Genomic DNA, 19,894 nt, shown 5'->3' on the forward strand with positions numbered 1-19,894 from the left:
TCTGTGACTAAGTACTAGGTTTCTAAAAACTTCTAGCAACCATCCCAGAACCAAAGATGAAGAATAAGAAAACATTTAAATTCCCCCTAGATTCGCCATTGACAGTTGCTGTAGGTAGCCAAGTAGCAGCTTGTGAAAGTGGTATAAAGCATGTGGTGGTTCCACATGGACAAAAGCTAAAGGGTGGCTTCTCCAGGGAGGTTTTCAGCCACCTGAAGCAGCACATTCTGGAGAGATCAACCAGAATCCAGAAGTGCCCAGTTCAATTGTCAGTTAACAGCTAAAATCCTATTAAGTGCTTATTCACTGATTATCAAATGAAAAAGGGAGAGCTGAGTTTTTTATACAAGCTATGTTTTATTTAAAAAAAAACAATATTATAAAAGATATTATGTTATAAAAAATATAATATTATAAAAGATATTTTCTGAAAGACTTGGTCCTACACACAGGCAGACCAGGTATGCAGACTAAGGGACCCATTCCCCAACGTGTCTCCACCTGTGAGTCTGAGGCTGGAATTTTCTCCCCTGTGTGACATTTATGGCAGGGGTGTGTATACATGTGTATGTGTGTGTGCATTGATTCTTGAGAGACATGTCAGATTTTTAAAAATTAACTCATTAGCATGCCTTATACAGTATGAGATCAACTTGCATCACCTCTCAAAGGGAAAAACCACCCATTGATAGATCACTAAGCAAGCAGTGGCTGACCAGAGCGGGTGCGGGGCAGAGAAGTGGGCAGTCATGCCTAGTTTAGCACATCACAAACTCATACCTGTGTAAACTTTCACCAAACTAAGGCAAGTGAGAAAAATAAGAACAGTATAGAGATTTTTATGAAGAAAAATTTACTTGTTTCATATTAAAGGGACATCTTGTACTCTGTGAGCATTTACTTGCTTCCTTTATAGTTTTTCAAATTCATTTATTTTGACAGAATGATGACAGTGGTAGAAGATAGATTGATGAGGGAGAGAGTGGATTTGTTTGTGGTTGTAGACGGTCATATGGGCCTCCCAGCAGTAAAGAATCTCTGCCTGCCAATGTAGGAGATGCAAGCAACATAGGTTCAATCCTTGGGTTGGGAAGATCCCCTGGAGTAGGAAATAGCAACCCTCGCCAGTATTCTTGCCTGGAAAATTCCATGCACAGAGGAGCCTGATGGGCTACAGTCCATGGGGTCACAAAAAGTCAGACACAAGTGAATACATACACACAAGGTCATTACCCTTACATAGCAAATTACAAATAGGATAGTCCTTTGTTGGTGTCCACTTTAAAAATTATTTTATTGGCTCAGACGGTAAAAGTGTCTGCCCACAACTCAGAATTCCCGGATTTGATCCCTGGGTCGGGAAGATCCCCTGGAGAAGGAAATGGCAACCCACCCCAGTACTCTTGTCTTGAAAATCCCGTGGACGGAGGAGCCTGGTAGACTACAGTCCATGGGGTCGCAAAGAGTCGGACGCGACTGAACGACTTCACTTTCACTTTTCAAGTTCCAAAGCACTGGCAACTTTTGGATTAGATGATGTGCAGGGATCTTCCAATCCCCAAACTGCATTAGCTTGGACTGAAGTGTGACAGAAGAAAGGAGAGGCAGGTGAGGGGGGATGGGAGGAAGAAAGAAATTCTGTCTGACATGTGGAGGCAGAAAACTGTCTCTCACTGGAGCTCAGAGCTGCTAAATTCCTTGGCTTCTCCTTTAATACTTTTAATGTAACTTTTGTACTAACACATAAATATAATCGAGGTCTTTCACACCAGCGGTTAACAGGGTTTTTTCCTTAAATGGTCAAGAGGCAAAAATCAAGGATATCAGGTAGATACCTAGATGAAAGTGAAAGTGAAAGTCACTCAGTTGTGTCTGACTCTTTGCGACCCCATGAACTATGCAGTCCGTGGAATTCTCCAGGCCAGAATACTGGAGTGGATAGCCTTTCCCTTCTCCAGAGGATCCTCCCAATCCAGGGATCAAATCCAGATCTCCCACATTGCAGGTGGGTTCTTTACCAGCTGAGTCACCAGTTTAAAAGGGAAAACTTTACCAGTTTTCAAGAAAACTGGAGTGGGTAGCCTATCCCTTCCCCAGCGGATCTTCCTGACCCAGGAATTGAACTGAGGTCTCCTGCACTGCAGGTGGATTTTTTACCAACTATGCTATCCAGGAAGCCCATGCATATAACAAGACAGAAAACAAATCCCATGAAGATTTTAGTGATGAAACACAATTATTTACAGACACCGAGATCTGAAGTTCACATAATTTTCATGATAACAAACTATTGTTTTTCTTTTAATTTTCTTTCAAGTATTTGAAAACAGAAAAGCCATTCTTAGCTCTCAGGCTGCACAGACACAGAAGGCAGACTAAATCTGACCTGTGGGCTTCCCTGGGCCACCCCACTGATTTCATGAATAGTCATAGTATGCTTATCGCTGGGATCTGATTACAGCCTCACAGCGCAGTGACGGGATGAGGAGAGGAGATGTGTATTCTCTCTCCCCTGAAGTCTCAGTGGCCCCCTGTTGGTAACTGTTCAGTTGCTAAGTCACGTGAACCTCTTTTGCAACCCCATGGACTGTAGCCCACCATGGTCCTCTGTCCATGGGATTCCCCAGGCAAGAATACTAGAGTGGGTTGCCATTTCCTCCTCCAGGAGATCTTCCCAGTCCAGGGATGGAACCCACATCTGCTGCATCACCTGCACTGCAGGCAGATTTGTTTTCACCACTGAGCCGTCAGGAAGCCCTAGAGGCCCACAGAGCTGATCAACACTAAAACAGGACATAGGGTTGAGACTATGGCTTGAGTCAAACCACCTGGGTTTGGATTCCCCAGCTCCACTCCTGACCGCCTCTAGCCTCTTCATCATCTCGCAGCCACCTTATCTAGAAGAAGCGACTAATCATAGCACCTGTCTCCCGGAGCTGTTATCAGATGTCCATCAGACCATGAACTAGGCAATGCACCCTGAGCAGTGCTCCCAAGTGTTACCTACCAGTATCGTTAGAGTCCTGATGGAAGTTCATTTCCTCCACAGCATCCATTACATGGAATTCTGCAGAGTCTGTTCATCTTACATGAATGCCAAAGACCTCATAGTTTTACTGAACTCAGAACCTTTTAGGGCAAGAAGAAAAACCTGCTGGTTAATGATTATAGGTATGTGAGAATGGAATATTTCAGTAAATATTACAGCCATATCGCTAAACAAGGATGTCCCAGCCCTGAGACAACTCAGGAAGGAAAGAATACCTGCCACCTAGCAGCCATCAGACTACTGCTGCTGCTACTGCTAAGTCGCTTCAGTCATGTCCGACTCTGTGCGACCCCATAGACAGCAGCCCATGAGGCTCCCCTGTCCCTGGGATTCTCCAGGCAAGAACACTGGAGTGGGTTGCCATTTGCTTCTCCAATGCATGAAGGTGAAAAGTGAAAGTGAAGCCGCTCAGTCGTGTCTGACTCTTTGTGACTACATGGACTATAGCCTACTAGGCTCCTGCATCCATGGGATTTTCCAGGCAAGAGTACTGGAGTGGGGTGCCATTGCCTTCTCCAGGGGATCTTCCCAATCTAGGGATTGAACCCAGATCTCCCGCATTGTAGGCAAACGCTTTACCGTCTAAGCCACCAGAGAAGCCTGAGGCAGATGGCAGGACCCTGCAAAGAGCAGCTCATGGAGTCTGTCTGGCATGGCCGGCCCGCACTCTGTCAGCTCTTCTTTTCACACACAGAAACTTTGGCCTCAGGCTATTGGCTGGGCAGAGGGTCAATAATCATAATGCAAAATCAACAGAGCTGCTCAGCAGAGTGTTAACCAGCTTTGAACGCTGCCAACTTCCCCTTCTGCTAAACCAGGCTGGGCTGGGTGTGGGGGAGGGGCACCCCGAGGGAGGGCTGGGCACTTCTGTTTCACAGGGATGCAGGGAAACTGGGCCTGGGTGTGCGATGGATGATGCGTCGAGCGTAGAAAGAGGAAACACCCAAGCTTCCTTTGGAAATTGTTTCCTGGTCTATTCAACGAAGAATGTTTAAAAGGTATGCCCATAACTAGATCCTTCATTAGCCTGAAGAGTAGAAATTAGAAAATTTTGTTACTGCCTGCCAGTGTTGAAGATATGTAAATTTTATGAGACACAGTTCCTACTTGCAAGCTAGTCAATCTAATAAGCACTCAACTCACAAGCATCTGAGTAGCAATATTAAGCTAATAAATGAGTAATAACCTACATTCTTGATTGCCCTCTGTGGCAGCTAAGGGCTTCCCTGGTGGCTTAGAGGGTAAAGAGTCTGCCTGCAAAGGTGAGGAAAATGTTTTCCTAGAAACTCTAAGGGTCCCTAGCTGGGTCTGAAAATTAAATTGAGAAAAAGAGATTAACAGGAGAGAGGCATACATGTACTTTTAAAAACTTTTTTTTTTTAATATGTGCCTGGGAGTCTTTGCAGAAGTGACCAGAGGAGGAAGCATTTTGACCTTTTAGACAAAGAAGCAGTAAATTTGTGAAGAATTGATTAGACAAGGGGTTTGGGCTAGAGGTAGTGAGGGGTGAAGGAGCAACAGAAGACAGGACTAGATTAACGAGGTTTGTATACAGATTCCTCTAGTGCCCTCTCTGGGCTGATAAATTCTATCTTTACTAAATTATTAAATTTCTTTCCTGAATTTAAGAACAAAGGGAGAAGTTTTTTCTGCATTTAGTGATTTTTAGTTGTCTTCAACTCAAAATAATTTGTATATCAAAGAGGCAGGTTTGGGGGTAACGCTTCTGATTTCCTTCACAGCCCTCTGCAGGCATCCTATGCATTCCTCTAAGAGGTTACCCACTTGACCCCATTTTACAGATGTGGAAACTGAGGCACCAGAGCTCACTCAGAGTCACACGGGTGGCTGGGCAGAGCTGGGATTTAGACCTAAGAAGTCTGCCCCAAGGCAGTGCCCTTAACCGTTCAGTCACAAACCCCTGAAACAGAAGGCAGACAGCAGGCGGTACATGGTCACAGCAGAAGTTGAAACAGAGAGCAAAGTGTGAGAGCTGACTGTTCAGCGGCCCAAAATTGCTTCCTACTTTTGTAACATATTTGATATGCCACCTTTCACTTATAAGCACCCAGTACCCCTGGTGCATCTAACACCAGTTTATTTTATTAAACAAATAAAACAAGTTGTTTCTGTGCTCATGTACAAATCATATTTATACATGAATTAACTAATATATTCAATTACTAATATATTAACTAATATATTCAATATACTCTAAGATGACTATTAACAAATGATACTTTTTGGTGTCTCTGATGATTGCTCAGGACAATTGATACCGGACAAACGACTTCAGGAAGAACTGCCTGGGAAGGCAGTGGCTTCTTTGGAAAAATGTATCAGACATTAACATGAATGTTCCTTGATACAAGATAGTGGAGCAAAAAAGGAGAGGGTAGCACCCCCCAAAGACTGAGTCTGGTACGGAATGCAAGGCATTCTGTGTAAAGATAGATCTTACAGTCTTCCTTTACAGGTGCCGTAACTTGGAAGGATTAAGTCATTTTCCCAAAGCTCCAGATCAGTTCAGTTCGGTTCGGTTGCTCAGTTGTGTCTGACTCTTTGCGACTCTTCGGACTGCAGCACGCCAGGCCTACCTGTCCATCACCAACTCCCGGAGTTTACTCAAACTCTTGTCCGTTGAGTCAGTGATGCCATCCAACCATCTCATCCTTGGTCGTCCCCTTCTTCTCTTGCCTTCAATCTTTCCCAGCATCAGGGTTTCTTCCAATGAATCAGCTTTTCACATCAGGTGGCCAAAGGATTGGAGTTTCAGCTTCAACATCAGTCCTTCCAATGAACATTCAGGACTGATTTCCTTTAGGATGGACTTGTTGGATCTCCTTGCAGTCCAAGGGACTCTCAAGAGTCTTCTCCGACACCACAGTTCAAAAGCATCGATTCTTCAGTGCTCAGCTTTCTTCACAGACCAACTCTCACATCCATACATGACCACTGGAAAAACCATAGCCTTGACTAGATGGAACTTTGTTGGCAAAGTAATGTCTCTGCTTTTTAATATGCTGTCTAGGTTGGTCATAACTTTTCTTCCAAGGAATAAGCGTCTTTTAATTTCATGGCTGCAATCACCATCTGCTGTGATTTTGGAGCAAAAAAAAAAAAAAAAAAAAAATGTCTGACACTGTTTCCACTGTTTCCCCATCTATTTCCCATGAAGTGATGGGACTAGATGCCATGATCTTTGTTTTCTGAATGTTGAGATTTAAGCCAACTTTTTCACTCTCCTCTTTCACTTTCATCAAGAGGCTCTTTAGTTCTTCACTTTCTGCCATAAGGGTGGTGTCATCTGCATATCTGAGGTTATTGCTATTTCTCCCAACGATCTTGATTCCAGCTTGTGCTTCATCCAGCCCAGCATTTCTCATGATGTACTCTGCATATAAGTTAAATAAGCAGAGTGACAATATACAGCCTTGACATTCTCCTTTTCCTATTTGGAACCAGTCTGTTGTTCCATGTCCAGTTCTAAATGTTGCTTCCTGACCTGCATACAGGTTTCTCAAGAGGCAGGTCAGATGGACTGGTATTCCCCTCTCTTTCAGAATTGTCCACAGTTTATTGTGATCCACACAGCCAAAGGCTTTGGCATAGTCAATAAAGCAGAAATAGATGTTTTTCTGGAACTCTCTTGCTTTTTCGATGATCCAGTGGATGTTGGCAATTTGATCCCTGGTTCCTCTGCCTTTTCTAAAACCAGCTTGAACATCTGGAAGTTCACGGTTCATGTATTGCTGAAGCCTTGCTTGGAGAATTTTGAGCATTACTTTATTAGCGTGTGAGATGAGTGCAGTTGTGCAGTAGTTTGAGCATTCTTTGGCATTGCCTTTCTTTGGGATTGGAATGAAAACTGACCTTTTCCAGTCCTATGGCTACTTGCTGAGTTTTCCAAATTTGCTGGCATATTGAGTGCAGCACTTTCACAGCATCATCTTTCAGGATTCGAAATAGCTCAACTGGAATTCTGTCACCTCCACTAGCTTTGTTCGTAGTGATGCTTCATAAGGCCCGCTTGACTTCACATTCCAGGATGTCTGGCTCTGGGTAAGTGATCATACCATTGTGATTATCTGGGTCATGAAGATTTTTTTTCACTGTTCTTCTGTGTATTCTTGCCACCTCTTCTTAATATCTTCTGCTTCTGTTAGGTCCATACCATTTCTGTCCTTTATTGAGCCCATCTTTGGATAAATTGTTCCCTTGGTATCTCTAATTTTCTTGAGGAAATCTCCAGTCTTTCCCATTCTATTGTTTTCTTCTATGTCTTTGCACTGTTCGTTGAGGAAGACTTTCTTATCTCTCCTTGCTATTCTTTGGAACTCTGCATTCAAATGGGTATATCTTTCCTTTTCTCCTTTGCTTTTGGCTTCTCTTCTTTTCACAGATATTTGTAAGGCCTCCTCAGACAGCCATTTTGCTTTTTTGCATTTATTTTTCTTGGGGATGGTCTTGCTCCCTTTCTCCTGTACAGTGTCACGTACCTCCATCTATAGTTCATCAGGCACTCTATCAAGCTCCAGATAGTAGCTGGCAAATCTGGAAATAGATCCCATACATATTTGGCAGAAGGCCTATGATTTTTGGGCTTCATGCTGCTGCTGCTGCTAAGTCACTTCAGTCATGTCCGACTCTGTGCGACCCTATAGATGGCAGCCCACCAGGCTCCCCCGTCCCTGGGATTCTCCAGGCAAGAACACTGGAGTGGGTTGCCATTTCCTTCTCCAGTGCAGGAAAGTGAAAAGTGAAAGTGAAGTCGCTCAGCCGTGTCCGACTTTTAGTGACCCCCTGGACTGCAGCCTACCAGGCTCTTCCATCCATGGGATTTTCCAGGCAAGAGTACTGGAGTGGGTTGCCATTGTCTTCTCCATTGGGCTTCATAGACTACAAGATTTAACTGTTTAGGGTCTCACAAGTTTAACTGTTTAATATGCAACAGTGTAAAATATCATGGAATCCTGGATTACTTCCTGATGTGATTAGGAGAAAAGTCAGAAAATCACTATTAAGGGTTTTCTGCTCTTGATGAATGGTTTCTTACTTCATTAAGGTACATGGAAACTAACAGGTACTTTATTGTTGGAAGTGGAAAAATCATTAAAATGTTACTTAAGAAGTTTCCATAATTATGCTTTCTTAATAGTTCACAGCATTTGGTTATACTGGTTTTAAAAGGATCTAGCATTTGAGTAGTAATTAGTGGGTTATGTTATGTTAATATAATCATGGTGTTTCAACAGTGAGTCCAAAAAAGTGGATCAAATGCAACAAAAATGAAAATATGGCCACTGTTACATTCTAGTCAACTGATCTGTCTGAATTATTGAATTATTAAAACACACTCACAGAGTTAAAAATGTATTTCAAACATTAAAAAAATTATTTTAAGAAAAGCAGTACAATTAAGAGAAATGGATCTCTTGAGTCTGGGGCTAATGTTACCACCATCCGAAGACAGTGCCATGCCTTATTTCACATGGCCCTGGGCTGGGCTCCATGCTTCTAGAGAAGCAGCTGAGCATCAGCCAGATAGCTGCCCAGACGGTAATTTTGAGTTAACTCAAATCAGCTGGAGCACCCACAGGTCAGCAACTTCACAGCCTCTGAAGTCCTAGTCAGCTCAATTGTGCGGATATACAGCCAGGGCCATGCCTCGCCAATGTCACTGAAAATTCAAGTTGGAAGAATTCTGGAGCAGTTCTGCTCACCTCGGCCCAGAAACACAGCCCCAGGCCTGGTTCTGGAGTCCTGCCAACAGTGCTGAACGTCTACACGTGGGTGACACGGCGGATGAGTAGATGGCCCGGTGATTTCCCTTTCACTGACTCTCCTAGCGGTCAGCCTCTAACCAGAACTCTCCATACCTGGTGTACAACAGACAGATGGCTGCCAGTGCCCGCCTTCCCCTTGACACGCCTAGGCTTTCCCTGCACACCAACATTTGCCTGCTCCATGGTGGAGGTGTGTGATTGCCAAGAGTTAGCTGCTTCTGCCAGTTGTACTTATTATTATAACAAAGTCATCTAATTAAATATTAAATAACAAATTGGTTAAATACAAATACAGAAAAAGACATGTTTCTGTGAAAACTAGCTTGGAAGATCTGATAAGAAATTGCTGTTCAATTAAGTGTGGCTGAGACAACATTTAAAAAGTTAGAGGGAAACATGGATTCGTATTTAGAAGGACTCTATACTCAGACTGCATCACCAGCATCCTTAAACAACTGGGCTGCTCCAAGAAAATCCAAACTAGAAATGTCGGTGGTTCTGAAGAGGGAAAGTTAAAATTTGACCCCCTTCTTCTGTCTCTGTAACTGAGCTTGGCCCTTGCAGAGTCTAGATCGTGTAGGTCACGTAGTCTCAGAAAGTGGGGACTTGCAATACTAGGAACTGGAGTTTATCTCACTCACCCTTGTCCTGCTCTTTGCAATTTCCCAGTCCCTGCAAACCTGCTTAATTATGCTGGTCCAGGTCAGACATCCCCTTCCTCATCTTGACTGCTGTTCTCATGCACGCAAAACCCCTTAGTTTAAACCAGCCTATTAACAGTGAATGTTGCCCACTATAGTCTGTCTATAAAAACTCTGTAATCCCTTTGTTCAGGGCTCAGAGCCTGGAGCGTTAGCTCCTCTGAGCCTGCTGACATAATAAACCTGAGTTCTCCCACTCTCCGGGTGTGGTGCTTGGTTTCTCGAGTACTGGTTTCTGCAACATTACATTTTGGGTGTGACTTAGCAAAACTGATGCTGTAGACCTCTGAACAGCAGCCCTGTTCCCAAAGAAGGGGCCTGGGCCCTATTTACAAGACTGAAGAATTGGTGTGCACGTTTTAAGTTAAAATGCCTAAAGTGCTCATGCATCTTGTCTATCTGTTTTTGATTGCTCACTTTAACTTCTTAAGCTAACCAACCAACTAGCTCCAAACCATCAAATTGTTGTAGCCACGTGTTCCGGAAGACAAACTCACTCAGAAGTACAATGCAGATAGTGGCGTGCAGTTTATTACACCAGCGAGCCCAAAGCAGAGTCTCCTCTTAGCCAAGGACCCCGACCAGTTTTTGTGAAAATCTTATATACCCTAACTGTATGTGCACAAACCTGCCTCCCCAAATTCCCTGAAACTAGTCTGAACAAAGGAAAAAGAAAGATACAATTAAAGTTAACCCATGATTCATATGCCTTAAGCCTAGGTAGTTAACAGTGGACAATTATCAATAGGCCTGTGGTCATACCCCAATAAGCATAGTAGAATGTATGATTCTATTCGGTTACACAGATAATTAGGGTATTATTTTAGGTGACAGAGAGTCTACGTACGAGCCCTGGGTCTGGTTTTCCAGTTGGTATGTCATTTCCATAGATACTGGGCATATAGCTTAAAGTCCACCGTCCAGCCCAAGATGGAGTCCTGCTTTCAAGATAGAACCTGTTCTGCTTCCTCCTTCAAAATAAGACTTCTACCTTCATGTGAAAACCATGAAACCAAGTAAAAACAAAGGCTAAATGTGTCACCCATGAAGGTTCAAGACCCAAACTCAAGGGCAATAATGTAAAGAGTCAGGGGCCGTGATTTTGATGACAGTGCACAGGGGTCGGTGTTGCTGTGGGTGGCGATGCGAGGACAGTCCCCAGACAGCAGGGGATTCAAGGGAACAAATGAGGGCTGGTACCAGAGTCCCACACCTACTCTCTGGGTGCAGTCGTGTGGGCTCTAAAGCCGCTTGGATCTCTGACAGTCACTTGTTCAGACCTCATATATTGATTATAGGTGAACTCATTGATTGAGACTAAATCTCTGGTATGAAAAGATTTGTTAAAAATTAAATAGCTTTTCATTTTCTAACGGTCGTCAATAGCCTTGGAAAGCTGAAGATCTTGTTTAAGAGCTATTAATAGTAATGAAGTCATTGCATCAGAGTCCCTTTCTTAGGTTTGAAAATGATGTTGCTACTGAATAAGAATGTACTCTTGTTTGGGGGAGATGCATGCAGAAGTGTTAGGCGTGAAGTGTCATGGTGTCTACAGTCCACTTTTCAATGGATTGGCAAGGAAGTGTGCGTGTGTGTGTGTGTGTGTGTGTGTGTGTAGAGAGAGAGAAACACAGAGAAAGTGACAGCTGGAATGACTAGGAGAGTATGTTAACAGTTGGGAAACCTAGATGAAAAGATATATAGGTATTCATTATACTGTTTTTCAGTTCTTCTGAGGGTTTAAAAATTTTTCCCCTCGAAATGTGTATATCCAAGCAACTAACAACTAATTAACCTTGTGTTAATTTTAACATGTGTTAAAATAGCCAAAGCTTCTAGTTTCATTCTCTCCCACTTCAAACAAAGTTGTTCAGAATTCATACATATAAAATATATACACGTGTATATATATATATATATTTATGACTGAGCTTCCCTGGTGGCTCAGAGGTTAAAGCGTCTGCCTGCAATGCAGGAGACCTGGGTTCGATCCCTGGGTCAGGAAGATCCCCTGGAGAAGGAAATGTCAACCCACTCCAGTATTCTTGCCTGGAGAATCCCATGGACGGAGGAGCCTGTATATATATATATATATATATATATACACAGAAAACATCTTAATCATGGCAGCCCAGTAATAGCCATATATATCACATGCCCTGAAATTCCAGGACCAATCTGGATATAAACAAATTACCAGTGTTCCATTCACTCATTGATCCATTCAGTCAAGCCACAAGCATTTGTTCAGGACATGTTACAGCCAGGGTTGACAGTGTGAACAAGACTGGGCAATTCCTTCTCTTCCGAGGCTTAGGGGCATCAAGAAAAATATACATTACACATATAGCTGCAAGTGGCCCGTTGGAGCATATAGGAAAGGGGACCTGGCCTTGTCTTGGAGGAGTACAGCAAGCATTTATTTGTTCAAACTAAGACTGAAAGAGTCCCAATAATATATGACCGTGACTTACTCCAAGAAATAAAACTTAAGATGGCAATTCTTCATCTATGAAGAATTGATGCTTTTGAACTGTGGTGCTGGGAAAGACTCTTGAGAGTCCCTTGAACAGCAAGGAGATTAAACCAGTCAATCCTAAAGGAAATCAACCCTAAATATTCACTGGAAGGACTGAAGCTCCAAGACTTTGGCCACATGATGCAAAGAGCTGACTCACTGGAAAAGACCCTGATGCTGGGAAAGATTGAGGGCATGAGGAGAAGGGGACAACAGAGGGTGAGATGGTTGGATAGCATCACTGACTCCATAGACATGAGTTTGAGCAAACTCTGGGAGTTGGTGATGGACAGGGAGGCCTGGAGTGCTGCAGTCCATGAGGCTGCTAAGAGTTGGAAATGACTTAGCAACCGAACAGCAACATGCACCTTTTTAGGAGTTAGAGGACTGCCAGTTTGCCTTGTCCTACCTGTGGTCCCGAGATGCTCCAAATCCAGGTCTTGTGTGATGTCTGGGAGGCAGAAGAGTCAGAGAGGCTCAGGATCTACATGAAACAGTGGCCACCACTGCTGTGTAAACTAGAGCACCAGGTCCGTGTGGGGTTGAGTGTCCCTGCCCCAGTATCTGGGTGTAAGACTAAGACTTTCCTCTTCTGAGGCCCTACTGCCTCCTCCAGACACTGTGGAGGAAGAGCTTGGTGGTCCCTCCATTCTTGGGGCCAACCATCAACAGGTCCCTACACTCCAGAAACAAAAGCCAGGAAAAATCTTACCTTCAGGCAGCTTTTGCTTTCAGCCCAGTGACGAAAGCCTCCCTAAAGCCTGGCTACTTTCTTGGATTGAGAGGGAAAATGGCATCACAAACTAAAAGCAGGTCCAAGTGTTCAGAAATCTTTAAAGAATTAGCTCTACCCTACGGACTGGGCTTATAGATGTTGGTTTAGACTGGTAGTATCAGAGTCACCCCAGGGGCCTATTATAGATTACTGCAACCAACACCAGGGTTATTGATTCTGTGAGTCTGGAGTGAGACCAAGAATTTGCATTTCTGATACGTTTCCAGATACTGCTGATACTACTCTGAAAATCTGCACTTTGAGAACAACTGCTTTAATAATTATTAGTATTGTTGTTCAGTCGATAAATCTTGTCCAACTCTTTATGACCCCAAGGACTGTAGCCCGCCAACCTCCTCTGTCCATGGGATTTCCCAGGCAAGGATACTGGAATGGGTTGCCATATCCTTCTCCAGGGGATCTTCCTGACCCAGGGATTAAAATCCCATCTCCTGCATTGGCAGGCATATTCTTTACCACTGAACCACTAGGGAAGTCCAGATATTAGCATACTAGTATACTAAATTAGTATACTAGATTTGGTATATATTTTAGTATACTTAAATATGTGATTGAAATGAACACTAAGGTTTAAAAACCCAGAAAAACAAGATTAAAATAATTAAGCTAGATATGACCTAATGATCCCCAGCATCAGGGAGGAAAAGTGGAAAATTTTAGTCTTCTTAAAGAATGCCAAATAACTAACCCTTGGGGGAAATATAGACCTTCCTTTTCAATTACTTATTTTTCATTCATAGACATTGTGATGGGTGAAAGTGGTGAGAATCAAGGATGAGTGTATGAAAATGACTATGGTCTCCCCGTTCTTAAATAACAACATAACCTACTGCCTTGGGATTAGAAAATAGATTCAATTTAAATTTTTTTGTTTGTGTACTTATATTTTTGTTTTTTAATTATTATTATTATTATTTTGGCCGTACCAGGCAGCATATATGATCTTAGATCCCTGACCAGAAATGGAACTCGTGCCCCCTGCAGTGGAAGCTCGGAGCCATAACCAGTAGACCACCAGGGAATTCCCTGTGTATTTTTATCTTGATTGCACAGAGTCCTCACTTTGGGACTATCTGAGGCAATTTCTTTTCATTTTTCCTACCAGCCAGCACATCTCCTAGGCTTGCTCTGCCTCTGTTGTCAATTAATATTTTTTTCTGAGGAAAATAAACTAATTTTCAGTTAATATTAACAACCTCCCCCAAAAAAGATAAATATATAACCATAGAATGTGTGTCCAAAATGTTTAAATCCACTATTTAAAACTATTTCTCTCTCTCTTTCTCTGCTGGCAGAGAGGAATTTAAAAACTGGCCTTCATAAAATAAATAAATAAAAACTGGCCTTCGTAAAATAAATAAATAAAAACACCTTCATTAGAGTTGGCATGCGCATAGGTGTGAAAGCTAGGGTTGCAAGTGGTTCTACGTGACCATTAAGATGTGTGAGTTCCCAAGGTCGTAGCCCAATTTTTGGTTTTGTTTTTTAATAAGAAAGAGCACTTTGATATCAGCATCAGTGAATTAGTTTCTTCTTGAAAATACATGATGAATACTGATCATCCTTTTTCAGTCTTAAACATTATTGCAGGGAAAGAAACCTATAGAATTATCTACAGAAGATATCACCAGTTAATATATACAAATTCAGCTATGTTCATTTTGTTGAACCAAGAAATCTGCAAATATTAGACCACTTTCTCCCTACAACAATGGCAATTTCATATGATTCAACTATATAGTGTACTGGGGAAAAAAAGGAGAGCTGACTTGGTCTTTTCCATGAATAAATCACTTGAAATTCCTAAATACAATAAAAATGGTGTACAGTTATCTGACAGTTCTATATCCTTCTCACTTTTCTACTCTGTTTCTATTGATAAATTGCTACGGTATCACAGGACTCCTGCTAAATGGTGTTTGATGCTCAGAGAACAGAAAAATATGTTTGCTTTTGTTCTGTTGGTTGGAATTTATTAAGCCGTTTTTAAACAAAACCCTTTCTCTCTCTCTTCCTAGGGCTGTATCTGCAAAGACAAAGGCCAGTGCTTCTGTGATGGGGCCAAAGGGGAGAAGGTAAAAACAAAACCTTCATTCTGGTTCTTTTTTCCATAGAGCTCATTAACGATTCACACTCTTCCTTCATTGGTAGCAGACAGATCAGCAGGAACATATTCCATTCCCCAAATCCAATTTTTTTGTCTTATTGAATTTGTCTTCTGTTTTATATTTTGGTTTTTTGGCCAGGAAACATGTGGGGTCTTAGCTCCCTGACCAGGGACTGAACCTGCACTCCCTGAATTGGAAGGTGAAGTGTTAACCACTGGTGTTGACAGTCAGGAAAGTCCTTGCCCCGAAACAATTTTAAAGTAATTGTATATAAATATTAATCTGGAGTGGTGGAAAAGACTTGGAGGAAAGCTTCAAATAACTGGTATAAATGCGGGCAATTACTGTAACTCTCTCGATCTGGAAACAAAAAATATTGTTAAAGAAAAAGAAAGTTTTTGAGAATGATCCGTATGTATCCCCTGTTTACACTGTTGCTGAAGGCGAGAGAATTGAAAACAGCGTGATTCGCTCACTTGGACACAAACGAAACCCGCAGATTTTGTCCTGCAGCATTGGTGTAAGGGCGCCCTCTGGTGGAAGAATCTTGCACAAGCACTCTCTCGAGGCAAAAATTCAGCTAGACAAAGTAGCTCCATTGCAGAATTGGAGTAAAAAATGAGTGCCGTGAAATCTCATTAATTCGCTCCATTAACTTTCAATTTGTGATAATTAAGACGGAGCCAGAACTAAAATTTTTCCTTTGTTTACAAAACCCTTTTCTCAGATACGCTAATGAATTGCTTAACAATATTGAAAGATGACTGCTTAAAAATATTTTTAAAAGAATGCATTTTAAGCTCTTTAGACAAAATAATTTGCACGTTAATTACAATAAAAATTACCATATTTAAAGTATTCAATGATTCATGTGTAGTTTGATTTAGGGTTTTCCCTGAAGCTGTGAAAGTGGTATGTTCAGATCCGTGTTGAAAAGCTATGACTCATTCTCTCATTCAAGAAGCATTTATTGAATCCCTCCTCTGGGTGAGATGCTGTTCAAAGTGTGAAGGTAACAGTCTTGAGAGGGGCCTAGCAAATTCTTCTGCTTCTCTTTTTATTGGGTGTGTGTGTGCACACATCATGTGAAATAGCTGACTTGCTCTGTTTTAAAAATCTAAGTTTCCACTTGTCTACTAGATTATCTGAATCAAACCAGTGGCCTTAACTGTTGAAGAGTAATCCCAGGATCTGTGTTCCTGGGAAGATTATTTGTTGGCAGAACCATGTCCCTTACTGGGCCTAAAATTACTCCCTGACCCCTAAGGGCTTTCCCATATTATCATCTCTTAACTATGTAGCTCACACTTTTGGTTTTGCCACTCTTGATATCTCTCCTGCATCTCCTCCACAAATAGCAGATTGAATTACTAATTCCTGTGTAATCAAGAAAGGACTGAAACTCATAGCCAGTGTGTTGTTCTTTCGAGCTACATAGTGATTATGCACACTCCCAAGACATTCCTGAACCTGATTGTCACTCTCTCTCCATCCCCCAAAAACACCCTTCACCAACCTCCATCTTTCTAACTGGGCTTTCCCCTCTCAGTTCTTGATTCCCTGAATCTCTGTTCTATGTAGCTCTGCCATTTGGGTAAAAGTCAAGTTTCCAGAAGACCAAAGACAAATGCTTTCAAGCCTACAGACAAATACTAACAGAAACATTCCAGTTTCTATTACACTTAGCATTGAGTGCTATTTTTTTAATCCAAGAAAAAAAAATGTGCAAAATGTTACCGTTATATCATAAAGAGGAGAAAATGATGGTTATGTTTACTCCTGGGCATTGCTATTCTATGTGTGTATTGTCTTGTTTTGGCTTTAACAGGGGGAGAAAGGCTTCCCAGGACCCCCAGGGCCTCCTGGCCAGAAGGGATACCCAGGTCCCGAAGGCCTGCCTGGACCACAGGGGCCCAAGGTATGTTAGCCTATGAGTTTGGAAAAACCCCAGTCCACTTAAGCTTCTTTATGATGATGGATGCCATGGTAAATTCCTGCTCCAGTCTTAGGTGGGCCCTCAGAACTCTGCTTATTTCAAGCTATCTATTTTACAAATGAAAGTGTATATATATCAGTGTATTTACACTAAGATGTGTAAATTAGCTATATAGCAGCAAGGAAGCTGCTGTATAGCACAAGCAGCTCAGCTCAGCACTCATGGTCTAGAGGAATGGGATGGGGGTGGTGGTGGGCGAGAGGTCCAAGAAGGAGGGGCTGTGTGTATCCACATAGGTAATTCATGTGGCTCTACAGTAGAAACTAACATGATATTGTAAAGCAGTTCCATTGGTTTCAGCTACCGGCTTGTGTCCTACTCTTTGCAACCCCATGGACTGCAGCACACCAGGCCTCCCGGTCCTTCACTGTCTCCTGGAATTTCCTCAAGTTCATGTCCATTGAGTCAGTGATGCCATCCAATCATCTTGTCCCCTGTCGTCCCCTTCTCCTCCCACCTTCAATCTTCCCCAGCATCAGGGTCTTTTCCCGTGAGTTGGTTCTTCACATCATGTGGCCAAAGTGTTGGAGCTTCAGCTTTAGTATCAGTCCTTCTAATGAATATTCAGGACTGATTTTCTTTAGGATGGACTGGTTTGATCTCCTTGCAATCCAAGGGACTCTCAAGAGTCTTCTCCAGCACCACAATTTGAAGCAATTATACTCCAATTTAAAAAAAAGAAAAGACTATCAGTATCTTTCAGTCCTCAGCTCTACATCCTCCTACTTCCTGATTTAGGGGTCTCCACACCTGCATCGCAAATAGATGAGGAAACAGTGAAAACAGTGACGGACTTCATTTTGGGGGGCTCCAAAATCACTGCAGATGGGGATTGCAGCCATGAAATTAAAAGACGCTTACTCCTTGGAAGTAAAGTTATGACAAACCTAGATAGTATATTAAAAAGCAGAGACATTACTTTGCCAACAAAGGTCCGTCTAGTCAAGGCTATGGTTTTTCCAGTGATCATGTATGGATGTGAGAGTTGGTCTGTGAAGAAAGCTGAGCACCAAAGAATTGATGCTTTTGAACTATGGTGTTGGAGAAGACTCTTGAGGGTCCCTTGGACTGCAAGGAGATCCAACCAGTCCATCCTAAAGGAGATCAGTCCTGGGTGTTCTTTGGAAGGACTGATGCTAAAGCTGAAACTCCAATACTCTGGCCACCTCATGCGAAGAGTTGACTCATTGGAAAAGATTCTGATGCTGGGAGGGATTGGGGCAGGAGGAGAAGGGGATGACAGAGGATGAGATGTTTGGATGGCATCACTGACTCGATGGACATGAGTTTGAGTAAACTCCAGAAGTTGGTGATGGACAGGGAGGCCTGGTGTGCTTCGATTCATGGGGTCGCAAAGAATCAGACACGACTCAGCGACTGAACTGAACTGAACTGAACTGAACATCTGCATGGAAGAGATGATTCATTTGAAAAGACCCTGATTCTAGGAAAGACTGAAGGCAGAAGGAGAAGGAGACGACAGAGGATAAGATGGTTGGATGCTTATCACCGACTCAGTACACATGAGTTTGGGTAAACTCCAGGAGTTGGTGATGGACAGGGAGGCCTGACGTGCTGCAGTCCGTGGGGTCGCAAAGTGTCAGACACGATTGAGCAACCGAACTGAACTGAACACCTGCATTGGCCGCTGGTGAGGTGTTTTTTGCCTCCATTCAAGCCCTGTCCTCTACCTGTACCCTGGTCACTGGGATTTCCACTAGAATCGCATTCTGATGGTGTGTCCTCTTTCTCAGCTATGTCAACTTGATTATTGGTTTTTCTCTTTCCATCTTTATGCAAAACCCATGCCAGCATATAACTTCCTCTGGATCTTTCCAGCACTATAATCCAAGGACTGCCATCCTTTCTCTGTCTTTCCTATCACAGACAGACTTCTTTAAAAAAAAAAAAAAAAGAACCAACCACACAGGCTGTGGTTCATCTCCTATTCACTCCTTAGCCAGCAACAATTTGCCTTCTGCTCCCTCCCTGAAAACCCATGACCTCCACTTTGCACTCGACCCCCAAAAGTTCAGTGGAGAATACTCTGTGTCTTTGTCTGGCCCCGACCCCTCTGCTATGTTTCCAGCTGTGAGGCTCCCTCTTTTCTCCTTGAAACACAGGCCTTTGTTTCTGGAACCCTCCTTTCTCTTCTCTCCCCTCCCCAATGCTTTCCTTCTTTCCCTGGTTCCTGTTTCTCAGCTGGGTTCTTCAGTGTCGGGCCTCCTAAGGTTCTTACCAGAGCCCACCGCCCTTCACACTCGTCACACATTTTTATCCTAAAGTCTGTGATACAACAAAGGGCTTTGTTTAAATAAATGCCCTAGAGGATTTGCTAAATAACTGCATAACCACTAGATTTGCTGATGGATCTTTTCTGCTGTGGAATTAAGCCTGGACTCAAGCCTGGACTCTCACGCACCCTCTGGGTCACTCCCCTGCCTGCTGGCTTCCCGGAAGCTATGAACTAACTAATAAGTTGTGGAGGGTGATTATAATTTTTAAATTATAATTTTAAATCTTTTTAAATTTCCTAAGTGATGTTACAGAATATTTAGGTAACATTTTATGTGAATTTGTTGCAGGAAGGGGCACCCCTTCCAAGGCTCTTGTCTAACACTCGGAAATAAACTGTGCGAGGAAACACACGAGCTGACAAAGCAAGAGGCACCGGGTGGAGAGCAGCCGAGCAAGGGAACCCAGGAGAACTGCTCCGCCGTGTGGCTTGCAGTCTCGGGTTTTATGGTGATGGGGTTAGTTTCCGGGTTGTCTCTGGCCAATCACTCTGACTCAGGGTCCTTCCTGGTGGCACACGCATCGCTCAGTCAAGATGGATTCCAGCGCGGAGGATTCTGGGAGGCGGTAGGATACATGGTGTCTTCTTTTGACCTTTCCAAACTTTCCAGTTGGTGATAGCTTATAGTTCCGTGTTCCTTACCA

General features: G+C 42.9%; 1 protein-coding gene across 1 annotated transcript in view; it reads left to right on the top strand.

Moving 5' to 3' along the window:
* Positions 1-19,894, top strand: part of COL4A3 (collagen type IV alpha 3 chain) — a 155,351-nt gene that overhangs the window by 65,818 nt on the left and 69,639 nt on the right. Inside the window, exons 2-3 of the mRNA XM_052664371.1 lie at positions 14,869-14,925; positions 16,787-16,876. Of these exons, the coding sequence (XP_052520331.1) occupies positions 14,869-14,925; positions 16,787-16,876 (147 nt within the window). The remainder of the gene's footprint in view (positions 1-14,868; positions 14,926-16,786; positions 16,877-19,894) is intronic.

This window comes from Budorcas taxicolor, chromosome 2 (genome assembly GCF_023091745.1).
Source record: "Budorcas taxicolor isolate Tak-1 chromosome 2, Takin1.1, whole genome shotgun sequence".
Classification (NCBI taxonomy): Eukaryota; Metazoa; Chordata; class Mammalia; order Artiodactyla; family Bovidae; genus Budorcas; species Budorcas taxicolor.